Genomic DNA, 26,949 nt, shown 5'->3' on the forward strand with positions numbered 1-26,949 from the left:
ATCAAAATATCCAAAAGAACAAAGTTGAGTACAGATCCTTGAGATACTCCACTGGAGACCTTCCAAAACAGAAAAAACTATGGATGATTCATTACCCTCTGGAGTCAAACATTCACCTAAGTTTTGAACATGGAGATCTAACTGTATACATCTAAAGAGTATCTTTCCAGGATTTTTGCAAAAACAGCATAAGACATTGTGGCAAAAGCTTTGCAGTAATATCAAAAATAAAATCCATCTACAGTAGCATTCCCCTGATCTAACAATCTAATCTCCCTGCCAAAGAAGGAAATGAGATTAGTCTGGCATGACCTGTTCTTGAAGAAGCCAAGCTGGTTCCTTATCACCACCATTTCCTTTTCTAGATTTTCATTAACCATCTCTTTAATGTACTAGAATTTTGCCAAGAATTAGTTGAAGAAGACCAACTTTGGAAGTAGAGATTTCAGTATCTTCCTTTCTCAGGGAAACTGCCCAACCTCTTTCCTTTTCCCCACAACTGTTTAGGTCAGAGATCCAAAGCCATCTGGCCTTGATGATCAGAACCAAGCAAGGACAGGTAGGAGCTGTTTGCTTATCCATGTCCTCATTTATATCTTAGTTATCCGCTTCTCTCTTGGCTACTCCTGTTCTGTTTTTGCCTAAACATTAGACTTTCAGTTCAGAAAATTAAAGTTCCCAGGTAAACAGATCTCTACACCATCTCTAATTTTCCCCTGAGCTCCTATCCAGTCTTTGTTTGATCTTCCTGATTTATCTTTATATGTTTAGTGTGTATGTGTTTTGGTTTCCTTTGCTTTCCTCTAAAGACTTGGCTTTTCTAAGCCCAATCTAGTCTAATGTCTATATTTATTCTATTACTTGTCCTGGCTTCCATTTTCCTATGCATTATACAAACAAATAAATCACCAGCTCTCCGTTGGTTAGAGAGAGCCCTGTACAGCCAAATTGGTTATTCTTAGATAGCCCCTTTCTTTTCTTCTTCATCAGAATTATTTCTATTTCTAAACTTCAGTACTTACAGCTCCTATCTCTTGGGCCGCTCATAGCCTGTCCTACTGAATTTTAGTTTTTGTCCTCCTCATCCTATCTCTAACCTCTGAAATTTCTCCTCCCAAAATCTAAGGTGCCTGGTAGACTAGGTTCAGTTTTCTCTGTCCTGAACACAAAATCTAAGACAAAGTGGACACTCCTTTCCCCTGCCCAAGCTTTCCATCATGTTTAACCCCGTAACCAGAGGCAGAATACAGTCCTCCCCCCTCACCCCATTTCGATTCCTCCACCATTTTAAGGATGTGATTATCATAACGGTGAAGTCAAGACCATTATTAGCTGCTGTTTTGTGCAGAGAGAACCCTCCAGAAAGTCCATTAAGGAATGTGATTGAGCTTGCATTTCAGTCATTCTGATGCCAGGATAACCTCAATGCCCTATTGATATGGAGGGCAGAGTACGTGAGCTATCATGTCAACCTTAAAGAAAATACAGGAGAAAGACTAAGTGGGGAGAGATTCCTTTTATGTTGGCCACACTCAGTCCCTGAGGTCCTATGATTTATGATCAACTTCACAGATAAGTAAGCTTCCCAAAGTCACCCGGAGAGCAAAGAAAGCCTTTGAACCTAAGCCTTGGAACATCAAGTCCAGTACATTCCTTTCATTTATATCATGCTGTCTGATAAGAGGGAATGGAGAAAGTTGTTTTTGAAACTGGGTTTAACCTGTTTTTATCTCACCTGACTCTAAGATCCACCATGGCCATTCTAAGTCTGTGGAGATGGTCCTCCAATTGGAGACTCATTGCCTTTGGGCACTGCCCTAGGTTTAAATCCCAGCTCTACATATCAGGTGTGTCCAAATCACTTAATTTCACCACACCTCAGTTTCCTCTGGTGTGAGGATGAAAATAGAAAAAGACAGAATTCTTCCAATTCTAGTTCAATGACTCTATGGCCTTTCCAGGAACATTGGACCTTTATCAATTTTTTTTTTCGGATATGCAATCAGAGTTAAGTTTCTTAGTCAGAGTCATATAATTAAGATTGTTCTTATTTCTAAAGGAGGAAGAAGGTAAGAGATGGCCAAACAATTTTAGTATATGAACACAGGTCAATGTTATGGTGCTATGAAGGAAGATGAAGACAATTTAACAGAAACATTTTTATGAATTGATATCTACAACAAGGTTAATGGAAACAATAAAATAACCAAAACTGAATGCTATGAAATTATAATGACCAAGCTTGGCCCCAAAGAGAAAACATAAGAAGGTACTTTGCTTCCTCATATGGTTCTTTGTGAAAGTGGGGGTTATGGACAGGGAAAACTTCAGTTATTGTCAGAATTTTTTTGATACTTTGGCTGCTTTTGCTAAACAGGTCGTTTTTTTCTTTTATTTTTTCTTTGTTATAAAGAATGTTATACATTATAGGTGTTATAAAGCTTGTTACAAAAGAAGTGATTTACAAATATTATCTCATTTGACCTGGGTGGTGAAAGGGAAGGGGAAATTGTTGAGGAATACAATTAAGGAAAAATCAGATAACAGCAAGCTAAGTGGCTCCATGGATAGAGCACTGGAATAAAGACCTCAGTTCAAATCTGACCTCAGATACTCATTAGCTGTATGACCCTAGGCAAGACCCTTAATCCAAGGTGGCCTCAGTTTCCTCCTCTGTAAAATGAGACTCATAACTACCTACCAGAGAGCCAATGTGATGATCGATGAGATAATATAAGGGAAAAGGTTACAAACTCACCATCTAATTAATGAGGTGAGATAACAAGCAAATAATTCTGGAAAACAAGATAGATACAGGATAAATTGGAGTTAATGGATACAGGGAAGTCTCTAAGATTAAGGGGTACTGAGAAAGGTTTCTGATAAAACAAGGGCTTTTCACTGGGGCTTGAAGGAAGCCAAGAGGGGAAGAGCTCTTCTGGCATGGGTAATAGATAGCCAGCGCAAAAGTTGGAAGTCTGGAGATGGAGGGTTTTAATATGAACAGCAAGCAAGGGGGTCATACCAATAGATGAAGAAAGGGGAGGGGGCTGGAGGAGTAAAGGGGAAAGAGGCAGGAAAGATGGGAGAGGACAAGGTTATTAAGGGCTTTGCCCACCACAAAGATGACATTATAATTGCCTCGAATCACCTGTATGAACTTGGGTCAATCCTTGCCTGGCTTTGGAGTTCAGTTTCCTCATTTATAAACCCTCAGGGTAAAGTTGCATTAAATGGCCTCTGAAGATCCTTTTCTCCAAACTTTAAATATAGGCTCTTCTATATTACCCCAAAGCTATTTTCCCCTTTGATCTGGGACAAAGCTGTTGTGTGTGAGGAATTCCCAAGTCTTGGCAAGAGCCTGATGCTGGGCTTCCCAACCATGACGGAGCGCTGGCCCCCTCCCCTGAGCAGAAGATTATGGAGGTGGGCAGAGCAGATGCTCAGACTTGGGGGGGGGGGGCAGGCTTGGGGCCCATACAGGAAACATAGTCATTTCCTGAAATTCCAGTGATCAGAGAGGCAGCTGTCCAGGGAAGGGAGGGCAGGTGCTCTGACCTCCCCGGGGGATCCACAACCCATCTTTTTGGCTAGGACCCAGAATCTAGACTCTTAGTCCCGCTCCCGACTCCTACCAGTGGCTTGTCTCAAGGGGAAGGGGATAAGGCCAGGAGAGATCCAGGTTCTAATGCAGGCCTCTCATTTTACAGATGAGGAAACTGAGGTCCATGAAGGCTGAATCACACAGGTAATAACCATCAGTGCTAAGATTTGAACCCAGAACCTCTGCATAAATAAAGTCAGTCTTTTTTACCTGAAACCACAGTACTTTCAAGGGACAGCCCCAGACTAGCTCTTATCTATATCCCTCTGTTTCCCAAGGAGGAGAAAAAAAATTTTAAGGGGGTAGGGGAGGGTCACAAGTGTTTAACAGTTGAGTCCCAGGGAGCAAAATGTGTCTCCAATGGAGGGGAAAGGGACTCCCCAAAAGCACAGAGATTTATTCCCCTACTGTCCCCAGAAATTCCAATCTCCAACTCAGAGGGGAAAAGTCAGCCCCGAAGGACAGGAGGCTTTTAGCAGGCTCAGATCCAGGCAGAACCACACGGTCCCGTCACATCACCAGCACTGCCTCATCCTATCCCTCTGGCTCACTGTTCACTCTGGCTGGGGCCAGAGAGGGAGCAGCCGGACACAGAGGAACAGATGGGGAGAGTCGGGCACACACAGAGATGCTTTGTGTCTCCTCCAAACCCAGAAAACCCATGGGGGGGCGGTTCTAGCTAAGGCCAGGACTCACCTACTCTCTGTCACCCCCTATTCAGAAATCAGAATGAGAAAGTGAGAGGCAGAGAAAAAGCAGAAGAAACCATTTAAAATTTTTAAAAATATTTTGATAATTGTATCACATAAACTATGCTGTAATCCTATGTATCTTATTTTATACTTAAAAAATGATGATTCTGTAAAAGGGATCCAGGGAAGTTTAAGAACTCCTTGTCTAATCTAATCTCCTTTTTTAACAGACAAAGAAACTGAGGCTCAGAAGTTTAAAAACACCATCATATGGCAACAAAATGAGGATTTGAAGCATCTGTGGCTCCTCCACTTCCTGCATTTCCACCTCCTTGGAGATCTAGCCACCAGAGTTGACCCGTTCAAGCCCCCCAGCTAATCAGGGGCAGAGGCAGGGACCTAATCAATCACACCCACACCCCCAGAAGAAAACGGGTCTTGCTCAGCTCAATCTCTTGGCTCTCCGGGCCAAGGCCGCTGAGTGAGACCCAGCAGGAGAGGGATTTTATTTAAACTAGGATCACTGATACAGATTGATTTTCCATTTAGCCCAAACCTCTTTATTGATTCTGAGGGATGTCTTTTTGGTAGCCTTCAGTTTGCATCTCAGGGGCTACTGTTCTTGCATTTCCAAAAGGGTGAAGCCCGGCTCATGAAAGACTCCAGGGGTCAGAGAAGGCACAGAAGCCTCAATGGGTGGCTCCAACCCCTTTCCAAGGAATCTCCACTCTGATTCCTCAAGTCCATACACCAGGTCTCTACTGAGTGGCTGAACAGTCCCTATTCTTATTCCCTCTCACTTTTCCTCTAACCTCCAAATGAGAGCCTAGGACTTGGAATAAGGAGTATTTGTAAGGGTATGGGTATTTATGTGTACTTGAAACTGGAAAGGCAAGGTCCCCCAAAGTTCCATCAGGTCCAGGTACTTGACCTTCAAAAGTCATGAAGTCCCAACTCTCTCTTTTTAACGGGAAAGGAACTGAGATTGGATGATTGGCTCAGCTTTAACAGTCTAAGGTAGGATTTAAACTCAAATCTTTCTGATTCCAAGGTCTATACCCTAATCCACTAAGCCTCCAAATTAGAAGAGACCTAGTTGAACCCATACCTGATCATACCCATCTCTAGTCTTTCCAGACAGACCTCTTCCCATCTTTGATGGGTTTTCCCCTAAACAACATCTTCTAGGGGATTAGCAATCATATCCAAATTGACTCACATACATGGAGGGCAGCTAATCCATTTGCTCTGTCTACCCTGGGTAAATGAAACCCATTCTTCCTAATCTAAAAATGACTCTCCTTCATTGAATAAAGGAGAAGTGAAACGGGACTTGGGTGATTCTGCCTTCTTTCTGTCCTCCAGCCAGCTGGCAGTACCCCAGATTCCTCAGGCCACTTCCCTACTGGGACTCTGCACAAGCTGAGCCCCCCACCCTCTTGCTTAGGATGCTCACCCTTTCCTCACCCTTTTGAAAGGTCAAGGTCCAGAGCCACTTCCCACAGGAAGCTCTCCCTGATGCTTCCTTCCTCTTTTCCTTTATTTTACTCATCTGTGTACTGACTTTGAATCTACTTTTCATCTAAGCATAAGGTCTATCCCCCACAGAGTGTTAAGTCTTGGAGGGCCTGGATTGTATCTCTTTCCTCTCTTTTTAATATTTAATAGAGTATCAGCATGGATCTGAGGAAGGTGAGCTCCCTGAGGGCAGGGAGTGTTTTGTTTTTGTCTTTGTTTTTTTGACAACTAAGCCAAGGTCAGGTACAAAAGCACTTAACCATTTGCTTTTGGCAACCTTGGGAGGCAGCACTTAATAACCAAACTAGATCTACATTTTTATTTCTTCAATACATGACCCACCAGATACAGAACTACCAGTCCGAGAGTGTAAGCTCCTGGAGGGTAGGAACTGTCTTTTGCCCAAACCTCAAATGTTCAGGACTCAATAGGAAGTACTCAATTACCTATAGAACTAAGGAATGAAAGCTGTATATAAAAGGAATTTAATAAATGTCCGTTTATTGAATTGATCATCTCATTGGTCCTAAAACAGATGTGGCTCTTTCCTTCGATCCCCTGTAGCTACAAGGGGAAAGAAAAGAAGGATGGAGGCTAGGGGGCAGCTTTTGGTTACTTTAAGTATTCAGTCATTCCCAGCCACCCCACTGGTTCTGAGCATCCCAAGAACTCTTCCTTCCACCAAGGTCTTATCCCTTTTTTCCTTTATTCAGACTCAGTTTCCTGCTCCAGCCTCAGCCGGGACCATGTGTCTAAAATGAGTTGACCCGTCTTGGGGGGTTGCCCAGTGGTTCACTTTCCATATCTCTCCCTTTTCTTTCCAGACCAGAATTTGAGTTTTGGACACTTCCCCTTGTTACAGAACTAGGGTAGAGGTCCATACTCTAATCCACTACATCACATTGTAAGCCTCCAAGTTAGAAGAGACCTAGTTGAACCCGTACCTGAATAGAAAGCCCCCTGACCATACCTGTCTCTAGTCTTTCCAGACCTCTTCCCATCTCTGATGGGGTTTTCCCCCCTAAATAACATCTTCCAGGACACAAGTAATCATATCCAAGTTGACTCACACCCATGGAAGGCAGCTATGTATTTGCTCTGCCTACCCTGGGAATATGAAATCCATCCTTCCTAATCTAAAAATGATTCTCCTTCACTGAATACTTAGGTCATTTGCTTGTTAGAGCTGGTCAAACATTTAATTAACTTACTCCCCCCAAACCCCAAGATTTATTGAATTTTGAGTCCCACCTGTAGTTGCCAAGGTTGCCCCAGACCACAGGCTGGATGTTCCCCAGCCCTTAGCTAAAGTGCAAAGCAAAAGACTTGGGAGTTGGGAAGATTTGAGTTCAAATCCTGCCTCAGACACTCACTAAGCCATGTGACTTTGGGCACATGACTTAAACTCTTTTATCATAGTTTCTTCAACTGTAAAATAGGAATAAAACTAGCACCTACGCTCCAGGATTGTTGTAAGGATCAGATTACATTTATAAAGCATTCATCTCAGTCCCTGCCACATAGTAGGCACTATACAGAATAAACAGTATTGTCAGATAAATATATAAATAGTAGTATTTGTATAATATATACTTTTCAGATGAAGAAATTAAAGCTATCTATAGCCATATGAAAAAATAGTCTAAATCACTAATGATTAGGGAAAATGAAATTTTTTTTTTAGGTTTTTGCAAGGCAAATGGGGTTAAGTGGCTTGCCCAAGGCCACACAGCTAGGTAATTATTAAGTGTCTGAGACAGGATTTGAACCCAGATACTCCTGACTCCAACACCAGTGCTTTATCCACTACGCCATCTAGCCGCCCCGAAAATGCAATTTAAAACAACTTTGAGGCACCACCTCACATCTATCAGATTGGCCAATATGACAAGAGGAAAATGATCAGTGTTGGAGGGGATGTGGGAATGCTGTGTTGATAGAGTTGTGAGCTGATCCAACCTTTCAGGAGAGAACTATGGACAAAGGGAAATAAAACTCTGCCTACCCTTTGATCTAGCAATACCACTACTAAATCTGTATCTCAAAGAGAACGTAAGAAAGGAGAAAGAACTCACAAGTACAATGTTTATCACAGTTCTTTTTTGTAATGGTAAAAGAAATTGGAAATTGAGTGGATGCCCAACAGCTGGGGAATGGCTAAACAGGTTGTGGCATATGAACGGGTGATGGAGTACTACTGTTCTGTGAAAAATCACAAACAGCCAGGCTTGAGAAAAACCTTGAAAAACTTCCATGAACTGATGCTGAGTAAAGTAAGCAGAACCAGAAGAACACTGACTATGTTAACAGCAATATTATGTGATGATCAACTACGATGGACATGCTCATCTCAGTAGTACAAGTAGTACAAGTCTAAAGGACTTGTAATGGAAAAATACCATCCACTTTCAGAGGAAAAAACCATGGAATCTGAATGCAGACTAAGATTACTATTTTCAATTTTTAAAATATGTTCAAGGTTTTTTCTTTTATTCTGATTCTTTGTTTGCAATATGGAACTGTTGAACATAGTTATATAGGTATTACCTATATTAGATTACTGGATATTAAAGGGAGGGCGGAGGGAAGGGGAAAATGGAACCTTACCAAAAAATGAATGTAGAAAACTTAACTTTGCATAGTTAGAAAAATTTTTTTAAAAAAATAAAAATAGTAAGCACCATTATTTTTAGGAAGAAATCTGAGGTCCTGTGAGAGGTAAGTACATAAGATCACAAAGTGAATAAAGATGTTTTACACTGACTCCAGATGTCAGAACTCTTGACTTCCTGAGAAAGGAGGCTCCTTTCTACCCCTGGATCTCACTGCCTCCCAATGATGGCCTTCCAGAACCCCTATCCTTAGCCCCAAGAGGAATTTATCTTCTGGAGCTTCAACTACAAATGTATATACTCTTCATGGCCTATTACTGATCAGTTAGCAATCTGTTAGAAAAGAAAATGAAGTTAATCCGGCATGACCAGTTCTAGAGGAAATCATTCTGATTCAGAGTGAAAATACAACCCTCTCATTTTACAGATAAGTAAACTGAGGTCAGATGCAGCTGTTAAAAATACCACCTCACACTTGGGTGTATCTCTGCCTGATACCAGTCTCAGATATGTACTGGTTGGATAACCCTGAGCAAGTCACTCTGTACAAGAAGGCTCGGCTCCTGATCTGGTGTTAGGAAGACTCCTCTCCCTCAGTTCAAACCCAACCTCAGAAACTCGTGTGACCCTGGGCAAGTCATTTCACCCTGTCTCCCTCAGTCTGTTCATGTGCAAAATGATTGAGAAGGAAAGGACAAACCACTCCAGATTCGTTGCCAAGAGAACCCCATATGGGGTCAGACACAACTGAACAGTAGCCGGCTATGACTGAATTACAACAAAAACACCTCTCAGGGTGGTTGTGAGGATCAAATGAGATGATATTTGTAAAGCACTTTGCTACTCTTGTATAAATGTTAATGATCAATGTTAGATGACGGGCTGTCTTCATTTCCATCCCCAGTCCAGTCCACAGAAGGTCAAAAACATAGGGAAGGCTTAATAAACTCCAGCCCTTTTTATTATTATAATTACTGCCAGAGTGCCTCCCGAGCTGATTACCAGGGAAATATGGGGGGGGGGGAGTGGGGATTAAGCAAGCACCAGGGCACCCGGGAAAGGGGACAAGGCCCAAGTCCTGCCCTCTCCTCCTCCACCCCCAGGTCAACATAAACAAGATAAAGATCTGGGTCATAGGAACAAGTGGGCAGTTCCAACTCTGAACCTCCACAAGCAGCCCCAGGACACATCACCCCATCACAGTCTGGAACAACATGTCCCCTGGCAGGTCGTGGGGAACCTTGGAGATGGCATGTGGGTGTGCTTAAATCCATGAATCAATGATGAAGCAGCGGTGGTGGGGGGTGAAGGATATGAGAGAGAGAGAGAGAGAGAAGGGGGTAGAGAAGGAGACATACAGACACAGAGATACCTGCAGAGATAGACATACTCTCTCCTATACTCAGACATAGTCACAGCGACACTCACACAGACACCCAGGCAGCCAGACCCCCGTATGCTGAAGTCACCCAGTACCAGTGATGCAGAAGCGCCGTCTGGGTTCCTTTGGGAGGTCTTTGGGATGAAGATTAAACAGAGGAAGTCTGGGCATCTGTTTCTATGCCTGAGGAGGAGGAGCTGGGTGGCTATGTGTGTGTGTGGGGGGATGGAGTGGGAAAGCCCCCCCATCGATGTTTTCCCTTCTCATTCAAATACTCCCCCCCAACAGCAGGGCCTAACCCCCGGCTTCCCCAAAGCCACAGCTCCCCTTCCAGTTCAGGGGAGGTGGGGAGGGGTCCTTGCTCATGGGAGCTCAGGAAGAAACGCTCTCTCATGCCTTAGGAATTCTAGATGGCGAGTGGGTGGGTGCAGGATGGCTGGCTCACTCTTACAGAGGCCGGCTTTTGCAAAAGCGGGGAGGGGGTGGAGGAAGCTTGAAAAACCTTGGGCCGCCCTGGCAGAGTCCCAAAAGGAGAAAGAAGAGGTGGGAATCAAAAGGAAGCCAAGTGGGGACATGGGAAGGGCCGTGGATGTGAATCCCAGGCCCTGGAACTGGACCACAGGGGGACACCTTGGCCAAGAGACTTCATTTCTCTGGTTTTCATTAAGATATCTTAAGAAATGGCACACCTCTCTCGAGGTGGGAGAGGGGCCAACTCTAAGCTATATGGTCCTGTAAAAGTCCCAACTCAAGAAAGACTAGCAAGCTCCAGATTTATCCTGAAGTGGGGGGTGGGGGTGGAGGAAGTGGAGGAAAATGAAGAAGAGTCACTGGGGGCAGCTGAAGCTGGGATCACTGAATTCAGGCTAGAAGCAATCTGGGAGTCCCCGAGCCTTTATTTTCCAGATGACGCTGGAGGATGGGGGTCACGGACTTGCCCAGGGTCCCACAGACTACTAAGCATAAGAGGCAGGATAGGAACCCAAGTCTTCCTGACTCCGACCCTAATACAGAATGAGCACTTGTAATTTTTCATTTACTTCTCTTAATTTAAACTTCAACAAAGGTTTATTTGCCAACTGATTCCACCACACTGCTTGGGGGTGGGAGGGGGCTAAGAGCAGGTCCCAGGAAAATCTCAAGTCCCAAGTATTGCTTCTTAAGGAACAGTCACAGCCATATAGAGTTGGGGAGGGGGAGAATCCTGAGCCTCCTTGCCGCCTGGAAAGTTGGGGCGTTTGGTCTATACCCCTGTCCAGGGAGAGGCTGGCCCCTAGCCCAGTCCCTAGGGCTCGGCTTTCCAATTTTATCATAACCATGGCTCCCCATGATAAGCAAACCTCTCCTGGGGCTCCAACAGGCCCCTGGGAGCTGAGCAAATGCAACCCTTGGGGCTACCCAACAACCCAGAGAAAGGGACTCCTCCAAGCTGGCTCCTGCCCAGCCAGGCCCCCATCTTGTGGCTCTGCCTGAGACTGGACAGGCCTCGGGCCAGTGTCCTCTGGGAGGGAGACCTTGGGCAGGGGATGTGGCCAAGAGAAGAGAAGAGCCCCAACCTACTCCCAGTTCCTCCCAGGCCTGGGACCCCTTCCTTCCCCTTCCGTCAGCAGGATCCCCACTGATGTCATGAATAATGTTGGCCTTCCTCCTTTCAGCCCCAAGAGGCAGCAGGGAGGGTTGGGGCGGGGGGACATTCCAGCTCCTAAGCAAAGCCATAGAGCAGGTCTCAAGGCTTCAGAGGAATGCTCCCCAGAGGATGTCCCAGAGCCCCACTCCAGGGAATGTATTTTCCAGGCCCCCTCCCCCATTTGGGAATGGCTTTCCCAGGAAGCAGGCAGGCCAAGGGCTGGTCTCTCCTTTTTTATAGACTAAGGAAGCACAGAAGGTTAAACAAGCTGCCCGCTCACAGATAACGAGGGTCACAGCTAGGATTAAGCAAACAAATAGGAGTCTGGACACCAGGATGAGCCAGTCTATCTAGACAAGGGGGGGGGGGGAGACCTACATTGTGCCTGAGGCTGCTATCAGAGAGGTCATAGGATGGATCCAGATTTGGAAACAGAAGAGGGGCTCTGGAGGACTGGTCCCTTCACATGGGTTGGTAGGGGTGGATCTGAACCCGGTTCTCTTCCTTCTAACCCAGCACCACCACTGGGGGCTCAGGAGGCCAGTCTTGGGTGGTCCAGAGGAGAAATCAGAAGGCAGGAGCAGAGTGGTCCCCACCCCCGGGTCTTGAGGCAGAAAGGTAGCAATGAAGATGGGCTCCAAGGGCTGCCCAGGGCCCAAGCAAACGGGGTCCTGGGGTACCAGGGGAAGGGGGTGGGCAAAGGCAGCCCTGCCCACCAAGCTTCCAATTCAAACCACTCTCATCTGCAGCAAACAGAGGCTCTGCTGGGGGACAGGTGAGTACGGAGGGCTTGATGAGGACAGAAAGAGAAAAAAGGGAGGATAGGAATGAGAGGTGTGGCATTTCCGGCCACCACCCTATCAGTCAGAGGAGTCAGGAAGGAGAGGATGGCCCTCACTCTCCCATCTGCTCCCCCTAGGCTTTGGAGAGAAAGTGACCTTCCTTCCTGGGGGCCAGGCCCTCAGCAGCTGGGGATTCCAGGCCAGATTCTGGAGGAGGCTCCACTAGCATCTAGCTCCCCCTCCCCCAGTCCCATCAGCTCCCGAGCATCCAGCTTCCCCAGCCCCTCCCATCAGCAAAATGCCTTTACAACCAGGCCACACAGGCTGGTTTTGTTCAAAATAAGCCCAGCACAAGCTCTCCCATGCAATTCAATTAATTCCGCACCAAAGTCTTCATTTTTCTTCCCTGTCACACTCTAAATGATAACAGAGATGAGGAATTCAAGGGTGAGAGCAACTTCTGAAACCCATGCGTGGGTCTCCAACCATCACTCACAATTAAAGATCTGTCATTCAAAGGCTCTTGGGGTCCTGTCATTCATTCCTACTTTCCAGGCCCATCTCATCCCCAACTTGGGGGGGGGAGGTTCTAGAACCAAGCTTCTAGACCTTGCTTTATAAGCTCTTTTCCTGCATAACCACTGTTCTCAAGGACTTCAATTCTTCAAGCTAGGAAATTTTTCCTGACATTCAGCCCAAGTCTTCTCCTTTGGCTCTGACCCACAAAGACAGAGGTTGATCCTTCCTTTATATACACACTGGCATCACACAGCCACCCAGAGACACAACAGACACAGAGACTGAGACAACAGACACTCTCCCGCCCTTCAAATATTAGAAGTTATCATTACTGCCCCCTCAGTCTTGTTCAGCCCTGGTCAAATATGTCCAGTTCCTTTGAAGTTACAGAAGACAAGGGGGTTGAAACACTATTCCATACTGACTTAGGCAAATTGCCAGTTCCCTGGGTTCAAGACCCTCTGGAGACTCCAAAGATCAATGGCACCCCCTCAGCCACTGGCAAGCAGGGCAAAATGCCCCATGTCTATCATGGGACTCCAGCTTGGCTCCATGAATAGGGTGAGCAGAAGACAGCCCCTGCCCCCAATATTATAAATCTGTAGGAAGACACAGCAAAGTGGGTAAAGGGCCAGGTCATCTTCCCAAGTTCAAATACAGCCTCAGCTGTGTGACCCAGGGTAAGTCACTTAACCTTGTTTGCCCCAGTTTCCTCATCTGGAAGGGCATGGCAAACCATTTTGAAATCTCTGCCAAAAAAAACCACAATTGGGGTCACAAAGAGGGGGACAGGACTAAATAAAACTGTGATAACAATAATAGCACTTCGCTCATCGAGATATTTATGAAGATCTAATGAGTAAATCTGGCTATATAAATGCTGGCTCTCACTACTATCACAAAATATGCCAGTTTGGGGAGGTGGGGGTAGAGAATCAGCAAGAACCAGAACCAGGAAAAAAGTAATCCCCCCCATCCTCCACCCCCACCCCTTCCAGAATACCAGAGACCCTCCCTTCCCTCTTCAACACCCAGGGACCAGATGGTGACTTTGACTGACTCCCCATTCAGTCTCAGGAGAAACAGGCAAAGCTGGGAAGCTGGTCAGGTAGAAGTGAGCCCTGGGGGCCTTATACCCCCCCCCCATTTAAAGGTTGTGCTAATTGCTGCTAATTGCTTGTTCAACAATCAGTCCCTCCTCTCTCTTCTTCAGTCCAAGAAAAGGATGACCTCCCTTCCCTCCCCAGAGAAAGTCAGGAGATGACCACTGAGGTCCCTTCCTACCCAGGCCTGCAGGGGCCAAACCAATAACGACCATTAAAAACCCACCTACAGCCCACACCCCTCACAACTAGCTTGGTTCATTTAATTTTCCACCAGTTTTCTCAGGAATGTCCTCATTTATTCCAAGAACAATAGTTGGCTTTGACCTTTGCAAATCTTAAAGCAATCAATCAATCAACAGGGGATTTGAAGGAAAAAAAAAAAAAGGTTTTTTTAAAACAGGAAAAGTCCCTGCCTGGAGGAGGGGAACCCAGGTCTCCTAGGAAGGAGAGGCAAGGAGGAGATCCCATTCAATTCCAAGGGAGAGGCATTCAAATAAAAGAAACTAAGACTGGCCCAGTGATTTCATTAGAGGTGGAATACCCAGGTGGGTAAATTCCTCAAGCCAGGGTAGGTAGGCACCTGGAAGAGGGACAGTGACCAACCCAGGGCTACACATCGTGAAACATAACTAAGGCAGGGAGGGAGAGTGGAACTAGAACTCAGGTCTTCCTCCTTGGCTCTCAAAGCCCCTCTACTCTCTCATACACTGAATAACTACCCTAGATGGAGGGGAAGAATCTAGCAGCTGGGGAGGGGGAAGGGTGCCATCTGGCCTGAGTCTTGAAGGAAGCATGCCAGGACCACTGCTAAGGGGCAGGAGTGAAAAGGGAGCATTCCAGGCATGGGCAGCACCAGCTGATGGGATAGAAAATGAAGGTTTGCTTTGCTAATCTCCCGTTATTTGTGAAGCAAGAAGTATCACCTCCTTTGTTGTTCTGTGAATTCTGATTCTTTGTGACCCCATTGGGGTTTTCCATTTCCTTCTCAGCTCATTTTACAGATGAGGAAAATGAGGCAAATGGGATGAGGTGATTTGTCCAGGGTCACACTGCCGGGAAGTGTCTGAGGCTAGATTTGAACTCTGGAAGAGAATTCTGACTTCAGATCCAGAGCTGTATTCACTAGGCCACCCAGCTCCTTTGATCTTCTCCCACATCCTTTTCTACACTCTCACCTCAGTCAAGAAACTTAGGTAAAAGGTACCATGAGGTGAGGATACCAGATTAATGATTTCATTACAGAACACTTCAGTTGAGGAAAATCCCTTTCCCAAGGAATCAGGATGATTGGCTCTGGGCTAAACTCGGGGAATCCAAACTGAGCCAAAGACAAATCCTGGCTCAAAGAGCTCACAATCTAAGATGGGAGACAATAAGCAAATCAAGATATACAAACAAGCTATTATTCAGTAGAAGTAGTAAATAATTAAGAGGGAAGAGCCTGGAAAAGTAGGGGAGAGGCTTCTGGTAGAAGATGGGATTTAAATTCTAGAAGTTAGAGCTTAAAATGGTGTGTTTTATTCCTGGAAAATCAGGGAGCCCAGTATCACAATATGTGTGGGGCAGAAAGGATAAGAATAGAAAGGTAGGAGAATGCTGGGAGAGGAAGGGTTTTGAAGGCTAAACAGAGCATTTTGTACTTGCCAAAGTTTTCCCTAAAACCATCACTCCCCTACTCAATTAACTCCAGTAACTCCCTATTGCCTCTGGGATCAAATAATAGTGTCTCCATTGACCTCCTTCTTATCCTGGAGGTAATAGGGAGCCACTATAGTTTACTGGGGGGGGGGGGGGGGGGGGGGGGGGCGCTAGCAGGATTGGACCTGAGCTTTGGGAAACTCCCTTTGGTGGGTAAATGGAGACTGGACTGGAATGAGGAGAGACTTGAGACTTGCAACAGGTAGGTTGGACATCTAGCCCTAATACAGGAAGGATCTGTCTCTCTCCCTCCATCTCCAGGGAGGAGTCTTGTTCCCTAAGCATCAACTCTTCCAAATGGCACCATGCCTGTGGGCCTGTGCTCTTGTGTTCTGCCCTGAGGTCCTTCCCAACTCTAATTACCTAGGTCTTCCTGCACCCCCTGAGAATACTGGAGGGTTGTCATCCCTACAAGGACCCCTCTTCTCTGAGACCATGGGTCAAAGTCAAGATTCCGGTATTCATCACCTCTCACCCAACTCCGCAAGTCTCTCTCTTCTCAGATCTATCCTATTCACAGCCGCCAGTTTCCCCTAATACCTAAATCACTCCCCTACTCAATAAACCCCAGTGACCCCCTATTGCCTCTAGGATCAAATAACACAATCTACTTTTCTAGCTTTATGTACATCACTCCCAGACTATAGGCCACCACTCCACCCACCAACAGGTCTCCTCACCTCATATAAGGTTCCATGTCCCATCCTCACAAAGTCCTTTACTGTCTGGAATCATCTCTTAGAGAAATCTTGAAAATTTAATTCAAGCATCACCTACATGAAAGTCTCTCCTGATCTCCCTAATGATAGGGCTTTTTCTCCCCAAATTTAACTGGGGGAGACCCAAACCAACCCAACATTGCTCAACAACACACAGAACACTGTATAGGAAGGCAGAGTGAGGCCCTTTGGCAATAAAGGTCCTTTGCCAAGAGGCCTTGGGAAGTAGCCATGGAACACAGGCAAGCCACTGACTTCTTGGGCCTGTTTCCTCATCTGTAAAACAAGGGAGTCTAGATGATCTCTCTGAGGTCCAATCTAGTATGCCAGTATGGTAGAATGGAAAGAACAAGGACATATTGGATCTGGGTTCAAATTTTGCCATCTCTCTTAGGGAATATCTGATAACCTTGGGTGAATCGCCTCATTTCTCCTCATCTATAAAGTGAAGAGGTTGGTCTTCACTAGATGGTCTCTGGGGTCCCTTCCAGCTCCAGATTTATGATCCTTGGATTCCTCCCTGATTACTGAGTTGCAGAGCCTGAAATAGGTATCAGTCCATCACAATCAAGCAGCTTGGGTCCCACCCCTCCCTTCCCCAAGGTCATGCCCCTCCCAGATAGGCCTGGAATTCTACCATTAACAGACTAGTTTCTCTGGGTTGAGACTGTAAAGGAGGCACCTGTGAAAACAGAACTAGCCCCGGAGGAAGAATACATGAAGTTCCAAGTCAGGAACCAAGTCATTAGGACAAGGTGCTTTCCAAGCAACAGGTGTAGAGACCCAAAGTGGAGAGGGCAGGACAAGTAGGGGTCTGGGGAGGATTCTGGGCAGCCTAAGGGTACTAAGGTGATAGGGCAGGGAAAGAGAGAGTAAGACCAGAGACAACTGAGATTAAGAGTTCTGCCAGAAGGGCTGGCCCATGACTAATTCTTACTCTGCATAGAGGGGACTTTTCCCTGGGTTTCACTGGGGTTTTTAATGTCCCTAAGCAAAGCTTGTCTGTCTGTCTGTCTCTCTCTCTCTCTCTCTCTCTCTCTCACACACACACACACACACAGTGTTACTGGGGAAATGGGCAGTTGGGGGAATTACAGGGGATTTTGCCTTCAAGCCTCTCCAAAAGGGCAACTGCTCTCCCTGTTTCCTCTCTCAAATAGGGCTCCTGTCTGTTCCCAGTTTCTTCATCTAAACATCCCAGCCAGAGATCCCACTGACCTACCCTGGCCCCCAGCCAACCTCTGAAAAGATCTCTCTCCTCCCACAGAGCCAAGGGTCAAAGCTAATAGAGGCCCAAGCTGCAGGAGCCAGCCAAGCCAGGGCTGGATCGGCCTGGACCCTAACACAGATACTGAAGCAGACAACACAGGGAGAGCTCAGTTTCTTCACCTATCAAGTGGAAATATCAACTGAGATAATAAAGGAAAATTCTTTAAGATTGAGACTATAGATACCAGTTATTATTATGAGGTTCAAAGATGACCCATGTCCCTTCAGATCCACTTATCCTCCCTGGCCCCCCTCCCTCCAGGAGCCTGTCCCTTCCCATTCTAACCCTTTGATCTTATAACTGGATCTTTTTTTCCCCCCCTTTTGGAGGCAATTCTCAGGTTGAATTGGAACTCAGATTCTCCTAAACCTGGGACTGGTGCTCTACCCACTACACCACCTAGCTGCTCCCATTTCCTCATTCTAGATGGTAATGACATCTCACCTGATCACCTTAACACTTTCATAGGGGAAAGGGGGCAGGCGGGGAAGAAGCAGAGGAAAAAGAGGGATGGCTACCTTTATCTTTTTGGTGGTCTTCCCTGAATATCAGGGAAGCTTCTCAATTAACCAAAGTTATTTCCAGTGCAGATCTAAAAGACAGAGACTGACCCATTTACTCATAGTCTAAAGCAGAGAGGTTCTTTACCTGGGGAACTATTTTTTTAAAACTATTATTCAAATTCAATCCCAGGGGGACCAGACAGGCATCCCCACCCAAGTCTTGTTTTTCTCCCTATTTCCAGACACTAGGTCTGAACCTGATGCTACAAAATTTTCTCTCTAGGGTGGGCAGCTCACTGGGAGAATGGGGTAGGGCCAGACCTGCTTCCCCAAGCCCCCTCCTCAATTGCTTCCTCTAGGGTAGTCTATTAGGAAGAACGAAGGCCTGAAAGTATCCAATAGGATAATAATGTAATATTTGTCCTTTGTTTTTTAAGAAAACCAGGACATGCAGAAGAAATGGATTTGAGTGAGGGGGTGCTTTGCTAAATTACCAGCCTCACTTTCTTCTCTGGAGCCATCTGAGTCCATTGTCCAGCTAGGAATCAGAATGACTACAGACATCTCTAGAGGTGAGGTAATCAGGGTTAAATGACTTGCCCAAGGTCATTAGTATCTGGGGTCAAATGGAATTCAGCTCTTCTGTCTTGTGGACCACTATCTCCACTGGGTCCTCTAGCTACTCCTCTCCAACAGGAAGCTGATCTAGCATTGTTGTCATTTTTATTAATTTTTATTCATCTTTTGTTTACTATTACCTTCATTTGCAAATAAATAAAACCAACAGCTCTCCCTTTCCCCTTTCCTTTCTGATAACAAATATTGGAGGGGGAGCTATTGCTAAAAATTTAACATTTCAAGCAAGGCTGACAGATATAGGCAATGTCTGGAGTCCCTCATCCACCAGCCCTAGGCAAAGAAGGGAGGGAGGCAGGGTTCTCTGCTCTAGACCCCTATGAAGACAGGGTCTTTTTTGCAAGCTTTGTAATCCCAGGACTCACACAGTGGGGGAACTCCCACCTGGGAGCTTAATCAATGTTGACTGATTATTTCCCAGCCCAGTGTCAGTTCTGGAGAAAGCTAAGAAAATCAAAGATTTGGAACTGGAAGCAGAGGGGGAGGGACTTAACCCCAACCTCCTTCCCTCATTTTACAGGGAAAAGAAAACTCCAAGAGGTTAAGTGATTTGGCCCAGGTCACTTATTTAGCAAGACTGAAGTCGGGCTGATGCCAAAGCCATTGACTTCAACCACAGAGTGGCAAGGATGCCAGGCCCCACGGGACTTGAGTCCCAGAAGTGGCTTCTAGGGCACCCCTCCCCCCCTGCTCTGGACCCGGGGCAGAGAAAATCAGAAGTCCTTGGAAGCTATGGGGGCTGGCCCCCTCCATAGGGTGGCACCCAAAGAAGAAATCTGGCTCATCCAGAGCAGTTTCTAGTAAACAATTGGGGCTGGAGACTTTGATTCATTAGCATTCCAACCAAGTTCCTTTTTTAGCCAGCCTCTCCTACTTAAAAGGAACATCGGAGAGGATCAAAGCAGCTTTAAATGCCATCTCCACATCCATCTGATACTTCTCCCGTGATTCACCCAACCAGCTTCAAACCCAATTAGCAGTTTCATCTGCACGAAATGGGTGTTTATCTGTCCAGGCAGCAGGATGGGGCTCCAAGGACCCAACTTCCTCAGCCCCCCCCCCCCACCTGTCCTCTCCCCTCTCTCCACCCAAGGTTCACTTTTGGTGCCCAAGGTTCACTTGGAGTAGGGGATCTCACTTTCTATAGTTCCTTATCACCAAAGTACAGAGCAAGGGCCCTTTGAACAGAGGAGGTCAGGTCAGGGCTGGAAGGGTCCTTAGAACAGAAGAGGTAAGAGCCAGCAAAGCCTTTAGAACATGCAATTGTAGAATTGGAAAGGCCTTTAGAACAGGGTATCAAAGCTTGGAGGGCTCTTAGAACTAGAAATGTCAGAGTTGGGAAGGTTCTTAAAAGACACAATCAAAGAACTTAGAAGGGTCATGCATCAAGGCTAGAAGGACTCTTAAACTGGGAATGTCCAGAACTGGGAGGGCCCTTAGAACACTCAAATGTAAAACCAGAAAGATATTTAGAAGAGTATCAAGGTTAGGAGGGCTCTTAGAACTGGGAATATCAGAACTGAGGAGGCCCTTAGAACACACCATTGTAGTACTGGGAGGCCCTTTAGAACACAGAATGTCAAGGGCTGGGAGTGACCCTTAGAACACAGAAGGGCAGAGCTGGGAGAACCTTCAGAACACAGGGGGTCTGAAACCTCAGAAACTATTCTAAGTCTTCATTTTTTACAGGAGGGCAAACTGAGGCCAAGATAATGACAGGAGAGACTTCTCCCTCCATCTGCAGCAAATCTCCAAGATGAAACGCCTTGAGGGAGGTGGGGCTGAGGAGAGGAACTCTATCTCAGAGGCATTCCCTGAGCACCTGAGAACATGGATAAACATGGAAATTGCTGAACATACAAGGTGTGATTGTATACACAGACAGGCAGGGAGCCCAACCCTTTTTCTGGAATAGTGTAGGCCCTGCAGTCCACTGGTGGGGCAGAGGCCAAAAGTCACCTCAGTTCCCATTTCTTAGCAACAAACCTTCAGCCTCCCCCCACCCCCCCAACAAGGTGTATCAAACACAACATCAACAGCTGTGGGATCTTAAATTTAGCAATTATGGATCCCTGAGTCTATGGAAGTCAACTTCCCCATTTGAAGGATGAAGAAACCAAGGTTCTAAAAGAGTCAATTACCTGTCCAAGATCAAACAGGTGCTAAAACTGAGATTTGAACCCAGGACTTCAGAATTCCACAACTAGCATTTTTTTGCATGCCCCCCCCCCCCCCAGCCAGCCTCTTGTTCCCCCTCAGGCACAAGTAGAACAGCCCAGGATCCTCCTGTTTTTCATCTCCTCACAAAGTCTTGGAGTATGACCAACAGATTCCTGAGGATAAAAGCTTCAGGATTCAGACACATATATCGATCCCTCCACATAAGGAGATAGTGAAGCTAGCTGTGTTACCCTGGGCAAGTCACATCTCCCTTTGCCTCAGTTTCCTCAGCTGTAAAATGAACTGGAGAGGGAAATGGCAACCCACTCAGTAGCTTTGCCAAAAAAACCTAAAAGGGTCAACAAAGAGTAAGAGATGACTTAAAAATGACTGAACCAAATAAGAAAACCAAAGGACTTTGGGAGAGACAGAAGGGGTGGAGGGGATGCCCACCAGTAGCCAGTCCCTTTCCCCTACCTCTTTCTCCAATCCTTAGATCACCACTTCCCAAGAAGTCCAAGGTGATAGCGCAAGCTTAGGGAAAGGGGCTAAATAGAAGGTAAGATCTCTGAGGGCAAGGATTGCTATTTTCCTTCTCCCTCAGCACGATAGCTACTTAAAAATTTCAGGTTGAATTAAAGAAGACAGAAAAATAGGAGACAGTGGACTTTTTTCTTAATCCGACCTTTATTTTAAAAATTTTTTAATAACTAAATTCCAAAAGAATTCATTTCCTTTGCAAATCAGTATGTTTTATGAATTTACAATCATGATTCTGAGAAGGGATCCATAAGATTTCAGCAGATAACCAGAGGCCAGGACATACAAAAGGGGAAGAAACTAGGCCCTAGGAAGTCAGTCACCAGTCTTTTCCCAGACATAAGGTCCTCAGAGTTTCCAAAAATTAGCAAAAAAGGGAGATCCTCTAATGGGATGCTGCATCTCTGTGGTCAGAGGAGTATGATCCATCTGTCACCAAAGCCTTCAGATCTGGGAAATGTTCTTTCACAGATGATCCATTGGGCATGCCCAAGGACAGACTTCAGATAACCAGGTACCATGGGTCAATGACAAAGATCAGAATAAGTGTGGGACAATGGAAAGACCTGGAGTTGGGAGAACCCAATTCTAATCCTTACTCCCGGAGGGACAACTCACTTAACCTTCGTAGGACCTCAGTTTTCTCTCCAGTAATATGAGAGGGTTAGACTGGATCTGCCCTAAAGGAGACTGTATTGCTTTCCCAAAGGGACCCGGGTGTTTTGGGGAAGGGGGTAAGACCCTAATTTTGATTGTAGTAATTACAGTGACACCTAACCCATTCTAGTAATAGTTAATATGAATGAGGAAATTTAAGATTTTAAAGTGTTTCCAATACTTGGTATTTTCTCCTTTGATCTTACCAGTCTAGTTCTGGGGGCCATGATCCTCCCTCAGGATCAGGTGAAATTTAAATCCTAACTTCCTAACTCCATAGTAATGATGCCCCCCCTTCCTTGGAAGGGCCCCATACCCCTTTACTCATCTAACAGCACATCCCAATTAAATCAACATTGACATTCTCTTTCCCGTGCTTTACAAAAAAAGCATACCTTCCTAATCAGTCAGCTAGAACCCTCCATGTTCAAGTAGTGTGATGTGGTGGAGAAAGTGTTGGGCTCAAGTCTGGGAAAACCTGTGGTCAAAGTCTAAGCTGTTTGACCCCTGTCCTCAGGGAGCTTATATTCTAAACTCAAAGAGTAAGGCAGCATTCAAGGTGAAAAGTCCTTCAATTTTACTCTCTAGGCTACTGATGCTGGTTGGCTACAGGAAGTTTGGGCATTTTCAAATTCTCTCGCTATGACAAGGAGGAGGGCTATTCTTAGTCATCAGTGGTTCCCCTAACCCCAAGAAGCTTTCTGTTTTAAATGTCACTCTCCAGCCAGACACCTCGGATAAATATTATCTCCCTGGGCATCCCTCTCAGAGCCTGACTTCCATTCAATAATCAGTCAAAAATAACAGAGAATAATAACGGCTCAAGTGTATATGGCAACCAAAACTAGGCCTTATGGGAACAAAGGTTTCCCAGTAACTGGGTGAGAGTTTTTTTCTGGACTCCAAGATCAGAACTTCATGAACTGTAACTCTATTAGCTCTAGCAGGGAGGAGGTTCAGCACAATTCACACAATACCGAAAAAAAAAATCAGAGCCCCTGCCACCCTTCCCTTCAAGGGAATCTTTGGGGACCTCCATGTCCCCATATGTAAAGGGAGGGAAGTCTGCCTTGGAAGCCTATCATCAAATCATTTTGATCCAAACTTAGAATTCAAAGCTTTTGCCTTTCTTTGTATCATCCTTAGTGCTTAGTCAAAAGCCTGGTATCCAGCAAGTGCTTAATATAAAAGTGATGACACAGCTAAAACAGATTACTCACCCAACTCTACTTCTCCAATCAAAAGGCACTTAGAGAATGGGAATAAGAGGCCAAAAGCCACACCCTGCCCTCAAGGAACTTCCTTTCAAACAGAGGAAAGAAAAATATAAATGACTGCAACCTAAGAAGAGTCCCCCCAACAGGGAGCAAATCCCACAGGTTCAGGGTATGGTAAGTCTGAGAAAGGTCAATCCCCCCCCCCCCCCCATGGACCAGTTCCAGAGACTCCCCACTCTCCCCTGGTCCCTCCAGGGAACTTCTCCAACCCTCTAAATCAAGAGTCAAACCCTGGACTATGACAAGCTCTCTGGATCCAGGTTTCCTTATATGTAAAAAGAAGGGACTAGAACCAGTTCTCTAGGATCCTGGCCAGTTCTAAATCCTGTGATCCCTGAGCCATGGCCCAGGCAGGCCTAGGAGGAAACTGAGACCCTGCTGCTAGATTAGGGACACCAGGAATACCATCAAAGAGAAAATCAGAAAAACAGAGCACCCCCCCCCCCAAGATCCCAAAGTCAGTGGCAGCCAAAGAGTGGGAAGAGGTGCAGACTGGGATTTGGGGCTGCATTAAAGTCCCCCATCTCCTCCTCCCCACCTCACTTCTCTTGGCTGAGCTATTTCCTCACCTGTAAAATGGGAATAAAAATACAGATCCTATGGTCTACCTCAGGGAAGGAGGGAAGGATCAAATGAGACCAAGTGTGTAAAGCTGCCAGATAAAACATCTACCTTTGCTAATCTACTGAGACAGAAACTGTGGAAAGACCCAAGGCCCAAGCCTCAGCTGCTCCAGGGAGGAAGGGCAAAGTTTGCCCAGGTCAGCGGGAGCTCTCCCACTGACAGAGAGCCCCACCGCAGCCAACACCCAGGGCCTAGGAAATCTATCACCTGAGCAGGTAATTCCCTCCCAGACACGGGTTCGGAACTGGACAGGGCTCAGCCTTTCCCCTCCTCCCACCTAGATAACACACCCATACCACCAGACCCTCCCCCCACCTCCCGTCCCTTCTGGGGAAAAAAACCTCAAGACTCCAAAAGGAGTCGAGGCCAGCCCCAGCCCTGGTTTGTCATCCTTCAGAAAATATTTCATTTCCTTCTCTACTTAAGACAAGAGGCGAATTTGCTCAGCAAATATTGTTCATAAGAAGTTCTCCAGACCAAGCAATATTTTTTGACAACCTTATTAACCCCCTGGCAAACCCGTCGTCAACATGAAGTGGGGCTTTCTAGAAGTCCCCCCCCCCCCCCGCCACTGATCTCGTTTAAACACACACACACACACACACACACACACACACACACACACACACAGTGGGGGGAGGGGGAACGAAGGAGTGGAAATCAGCCATTTCAACATCTTATCCCCCAGAAAACATCCCACAGTATCCATTTCCCCACTATCCCCGGCTGCGGATAAAGTAACAATTGGGCAGCACGAGGGAAAGGGCCTCGGCGAACGACGCGATCTCCAAGGATTAGTCTGGACCCTTCGGTGCCAGCAGGGCCGGGTGACCGTGGCCCAGCCTAAAGCCCGGGCTCCGGCCCTCGGCAGGATTTGGTTAAAACCTCATTCATTCCGCCCCCCCACCCCGGTTCCGAAGCGGGGAGCGCTGCCCCACAAGGGAGGCTTCAGGAAATTCCCAATTAGACACCCATCGGAGGAACGCTCGGGTCCTCCCCTCCCCAGGCCCCCCAGGATGGGGGGCGGGGGTGCGGGCGGTGGGGGAGCCGGTGTTGACATTCAGCGAAGCGGCCGGCTGCACTAACCGGGGCCAAGTTTAGAGACCCCGGTGGTCCCGGGCTGGCCGCGTGTTACGGGGTGGGGGGGCCCCCACCCCAGCGCAGGAGGGGGCCGTCCGGCTCCGGAGGGCCCTCCGGAGTCCACCTCCCCGACGCACCGACCCCTCCCAGGACCAAGGCCAGAAAGTAAACAGCCTCCCTTCTCCAGCCGGCGCCCCCGGACGAGGGAGGAAAAGGGGGAGCTCGGCGTGCCCCCCGCGCGCCCGCGCTCACCTCCAAGGCCTCCAGGGTGCTGAAGCTGGCAATGGCAAAGCCATCGATCAGTTCCTCTTCCTGGGAGCTGGACTCCCGGCGCCGGCGGCGCGGGGGGCGTGCGTTGCGGGGGGCGGCCGTGGCGGGCAGGGCGGCCGCGGCGCCCCGGGGGAGCGCGCAGTTCTGGCTGGTGTTCTCCTTGCCCGGGCTGGGCTCCCTGTCCGAGCCGGACGACGGGCTCTGGTTCCGGGCCTCGCGGGCGGCCGCTTCCCTGCGCCTCACGCGGTCCCTCTGGGAGCGCGAGCGGCGGCTCTGGCGGACATTCCCGTCCATCTCCGGGGCCCCGGCCGCGCCGCTCGGTGACCTTGACTCCAGCCCCCCCGGGACGGGGCTCTGGGAAACGGAAGGAAAACCGGCCCCCCAGGCGCCCGCGGCTAAGTCCGAGTCTCGGCCGGCCGGAGAAATGGTGTCCAGACGGGGGGCCGGGAGAGCCGGGCAGAGGCCCCCTCCCCCCGGGCTGGACCACGTCGGGGCGCCCGGGCGGCGGGGCGGGCTGGGCTGGCCGGGCTGGCCGGGCTCGCTCCGCGCCGCTCCCGCCCGCGCGCCCTCCTCCTCTCCGCCCGCGGGACTAAGCCGCCACACAGAATTCCATCCGGAACGCGGGGGCTTTGCAACTTTGTAGCGAGCGAGGGCCGCGCGGGCCGCACGGGGCCGGGGGCTGGCCCGGCGGCCCTGGCCCTCGGGCCCCTCCCGAGGCCCCGCGGGCCGGAGGGGGTGCGAGGGGGGCGCGAGGGGGCGAGGTCACACGGCCGCTGGGGGGGGCCCTGGGCAGACCCCGCCTCGGCTCGGCCTCTGCCCCCCGGTCCTCTCGGGAACTTTCATCCGGCTCGGGGGCGGCGGCGGCGGGAGCCCCTCGGGGGGCGGGCTGGGGGGGTGTCGGGCCCCCCCGCCGGAGCGGCCTCTGGACGGGAAGCTCTCTCAGCGCGGCTGCCCTCCCCTCCGCGGCTCGGGGATCTGTCTCCCCATGGTCGCCCCCCCAGCCGCGACGCCTCCTCCCGGGCCGCGGGGGCCCCCGGAACGCCCCCGGTCCGGGGCTGGGCGGCTCGGCGGGGCTGGATCCGGGCTCTTAAAGGGCCAGAAGCGGCGGCGGCGGCGGGCGCTGGGGAGGGCGGCGGGCGGAGGGGGAAATTTCCTCTCCTGAATTGTACAGTGCAGCAGAGCCCGGAGCAGATAACAACTGACGTATTTCCGCCAGCCTGTAATTACCAAAGGAAGTGAGGGACTTTATTCGGGGGCCGGGGAGCCCGGGCGGGGGCGCGGCGGGGCCGGGGGGCCGCCTCCTAGCGTCCCCGTGGGAGGGCGGGGGGGGTGGGCGACTCCCCCGGGTCTCAGCCCCCGCCCCTGCCGCCCCCGCCCCCACCTCCCCAAAGAGGCCGGCGAGAAAGCTGGCACCGTCTGGACCTCGGGGTCTCGGGGACCCCCTCCCTCAAATCTAGGCAGAACTCAAGAGCGGCCCCGCCCCCTCTGGAAACCAAGCATCTCGGCCCCCCCCTGTGTGTTTGGAATAACCCGCTGTGGCCCCGCCCCTCGGTAGAGGGGGACCTCCCTCCCCCACCTTCGCCCCGCCCCATCCCTCCCGGAGGGTGCCCCCGTGACGGTGGGGAACCCGGGGCGCCCCCGGGTTGGGGGGGGGTGAGGGTCGGAGAGGGGCGC

At 48.4% G+C, this 26,949-nt stretch overlaps 1 protein-coding gene across 15 annotated transcripts in view; it reads right to left on the reverse strand.

The window, feature by feature from the left end:
- The window catches only part of FBRSL1 (fibrosin like 1), a 289,992-nt gene extending 264,210 nt beyond the window's left edge, over positions 1-25,782 (reverse strand). For all 15 annotated transcript variants that reach the window (XM_074205181.1, XM_074205178.1, XM_074205190.1 and 12 more), the window contains exon 1: positions 25,258-25,782. In XM_074205181.1, the coding sequence (XP_074061282.1) occupies positions 25,258-25,569 (312 nt within the window). In that variant the 5' untranslated portion in view covers positions 25,570-25,782. The remainder of the gene's footprint in view (positions 1-25,257) is intronic.
- Positions 25,783-26,949: the final 1,167 nt, after the last annotated feature.

The sequence above is a fragment of the Macrotis lagotis genome, chromosome X (assembly GCF_037893015.1).
Source record: "Macrotis lagotis isolate mMagLag1 chromosome X, bilby.v1.9.chrom.fasta, whole genome shotgun sequence".
Taxonomy (NCBI): Eukaryota; Metazoa; Chordata; class Mammalia; order Peramelemorphia; family Peramelidae; genus Macrotis; species Macrotis lagotis.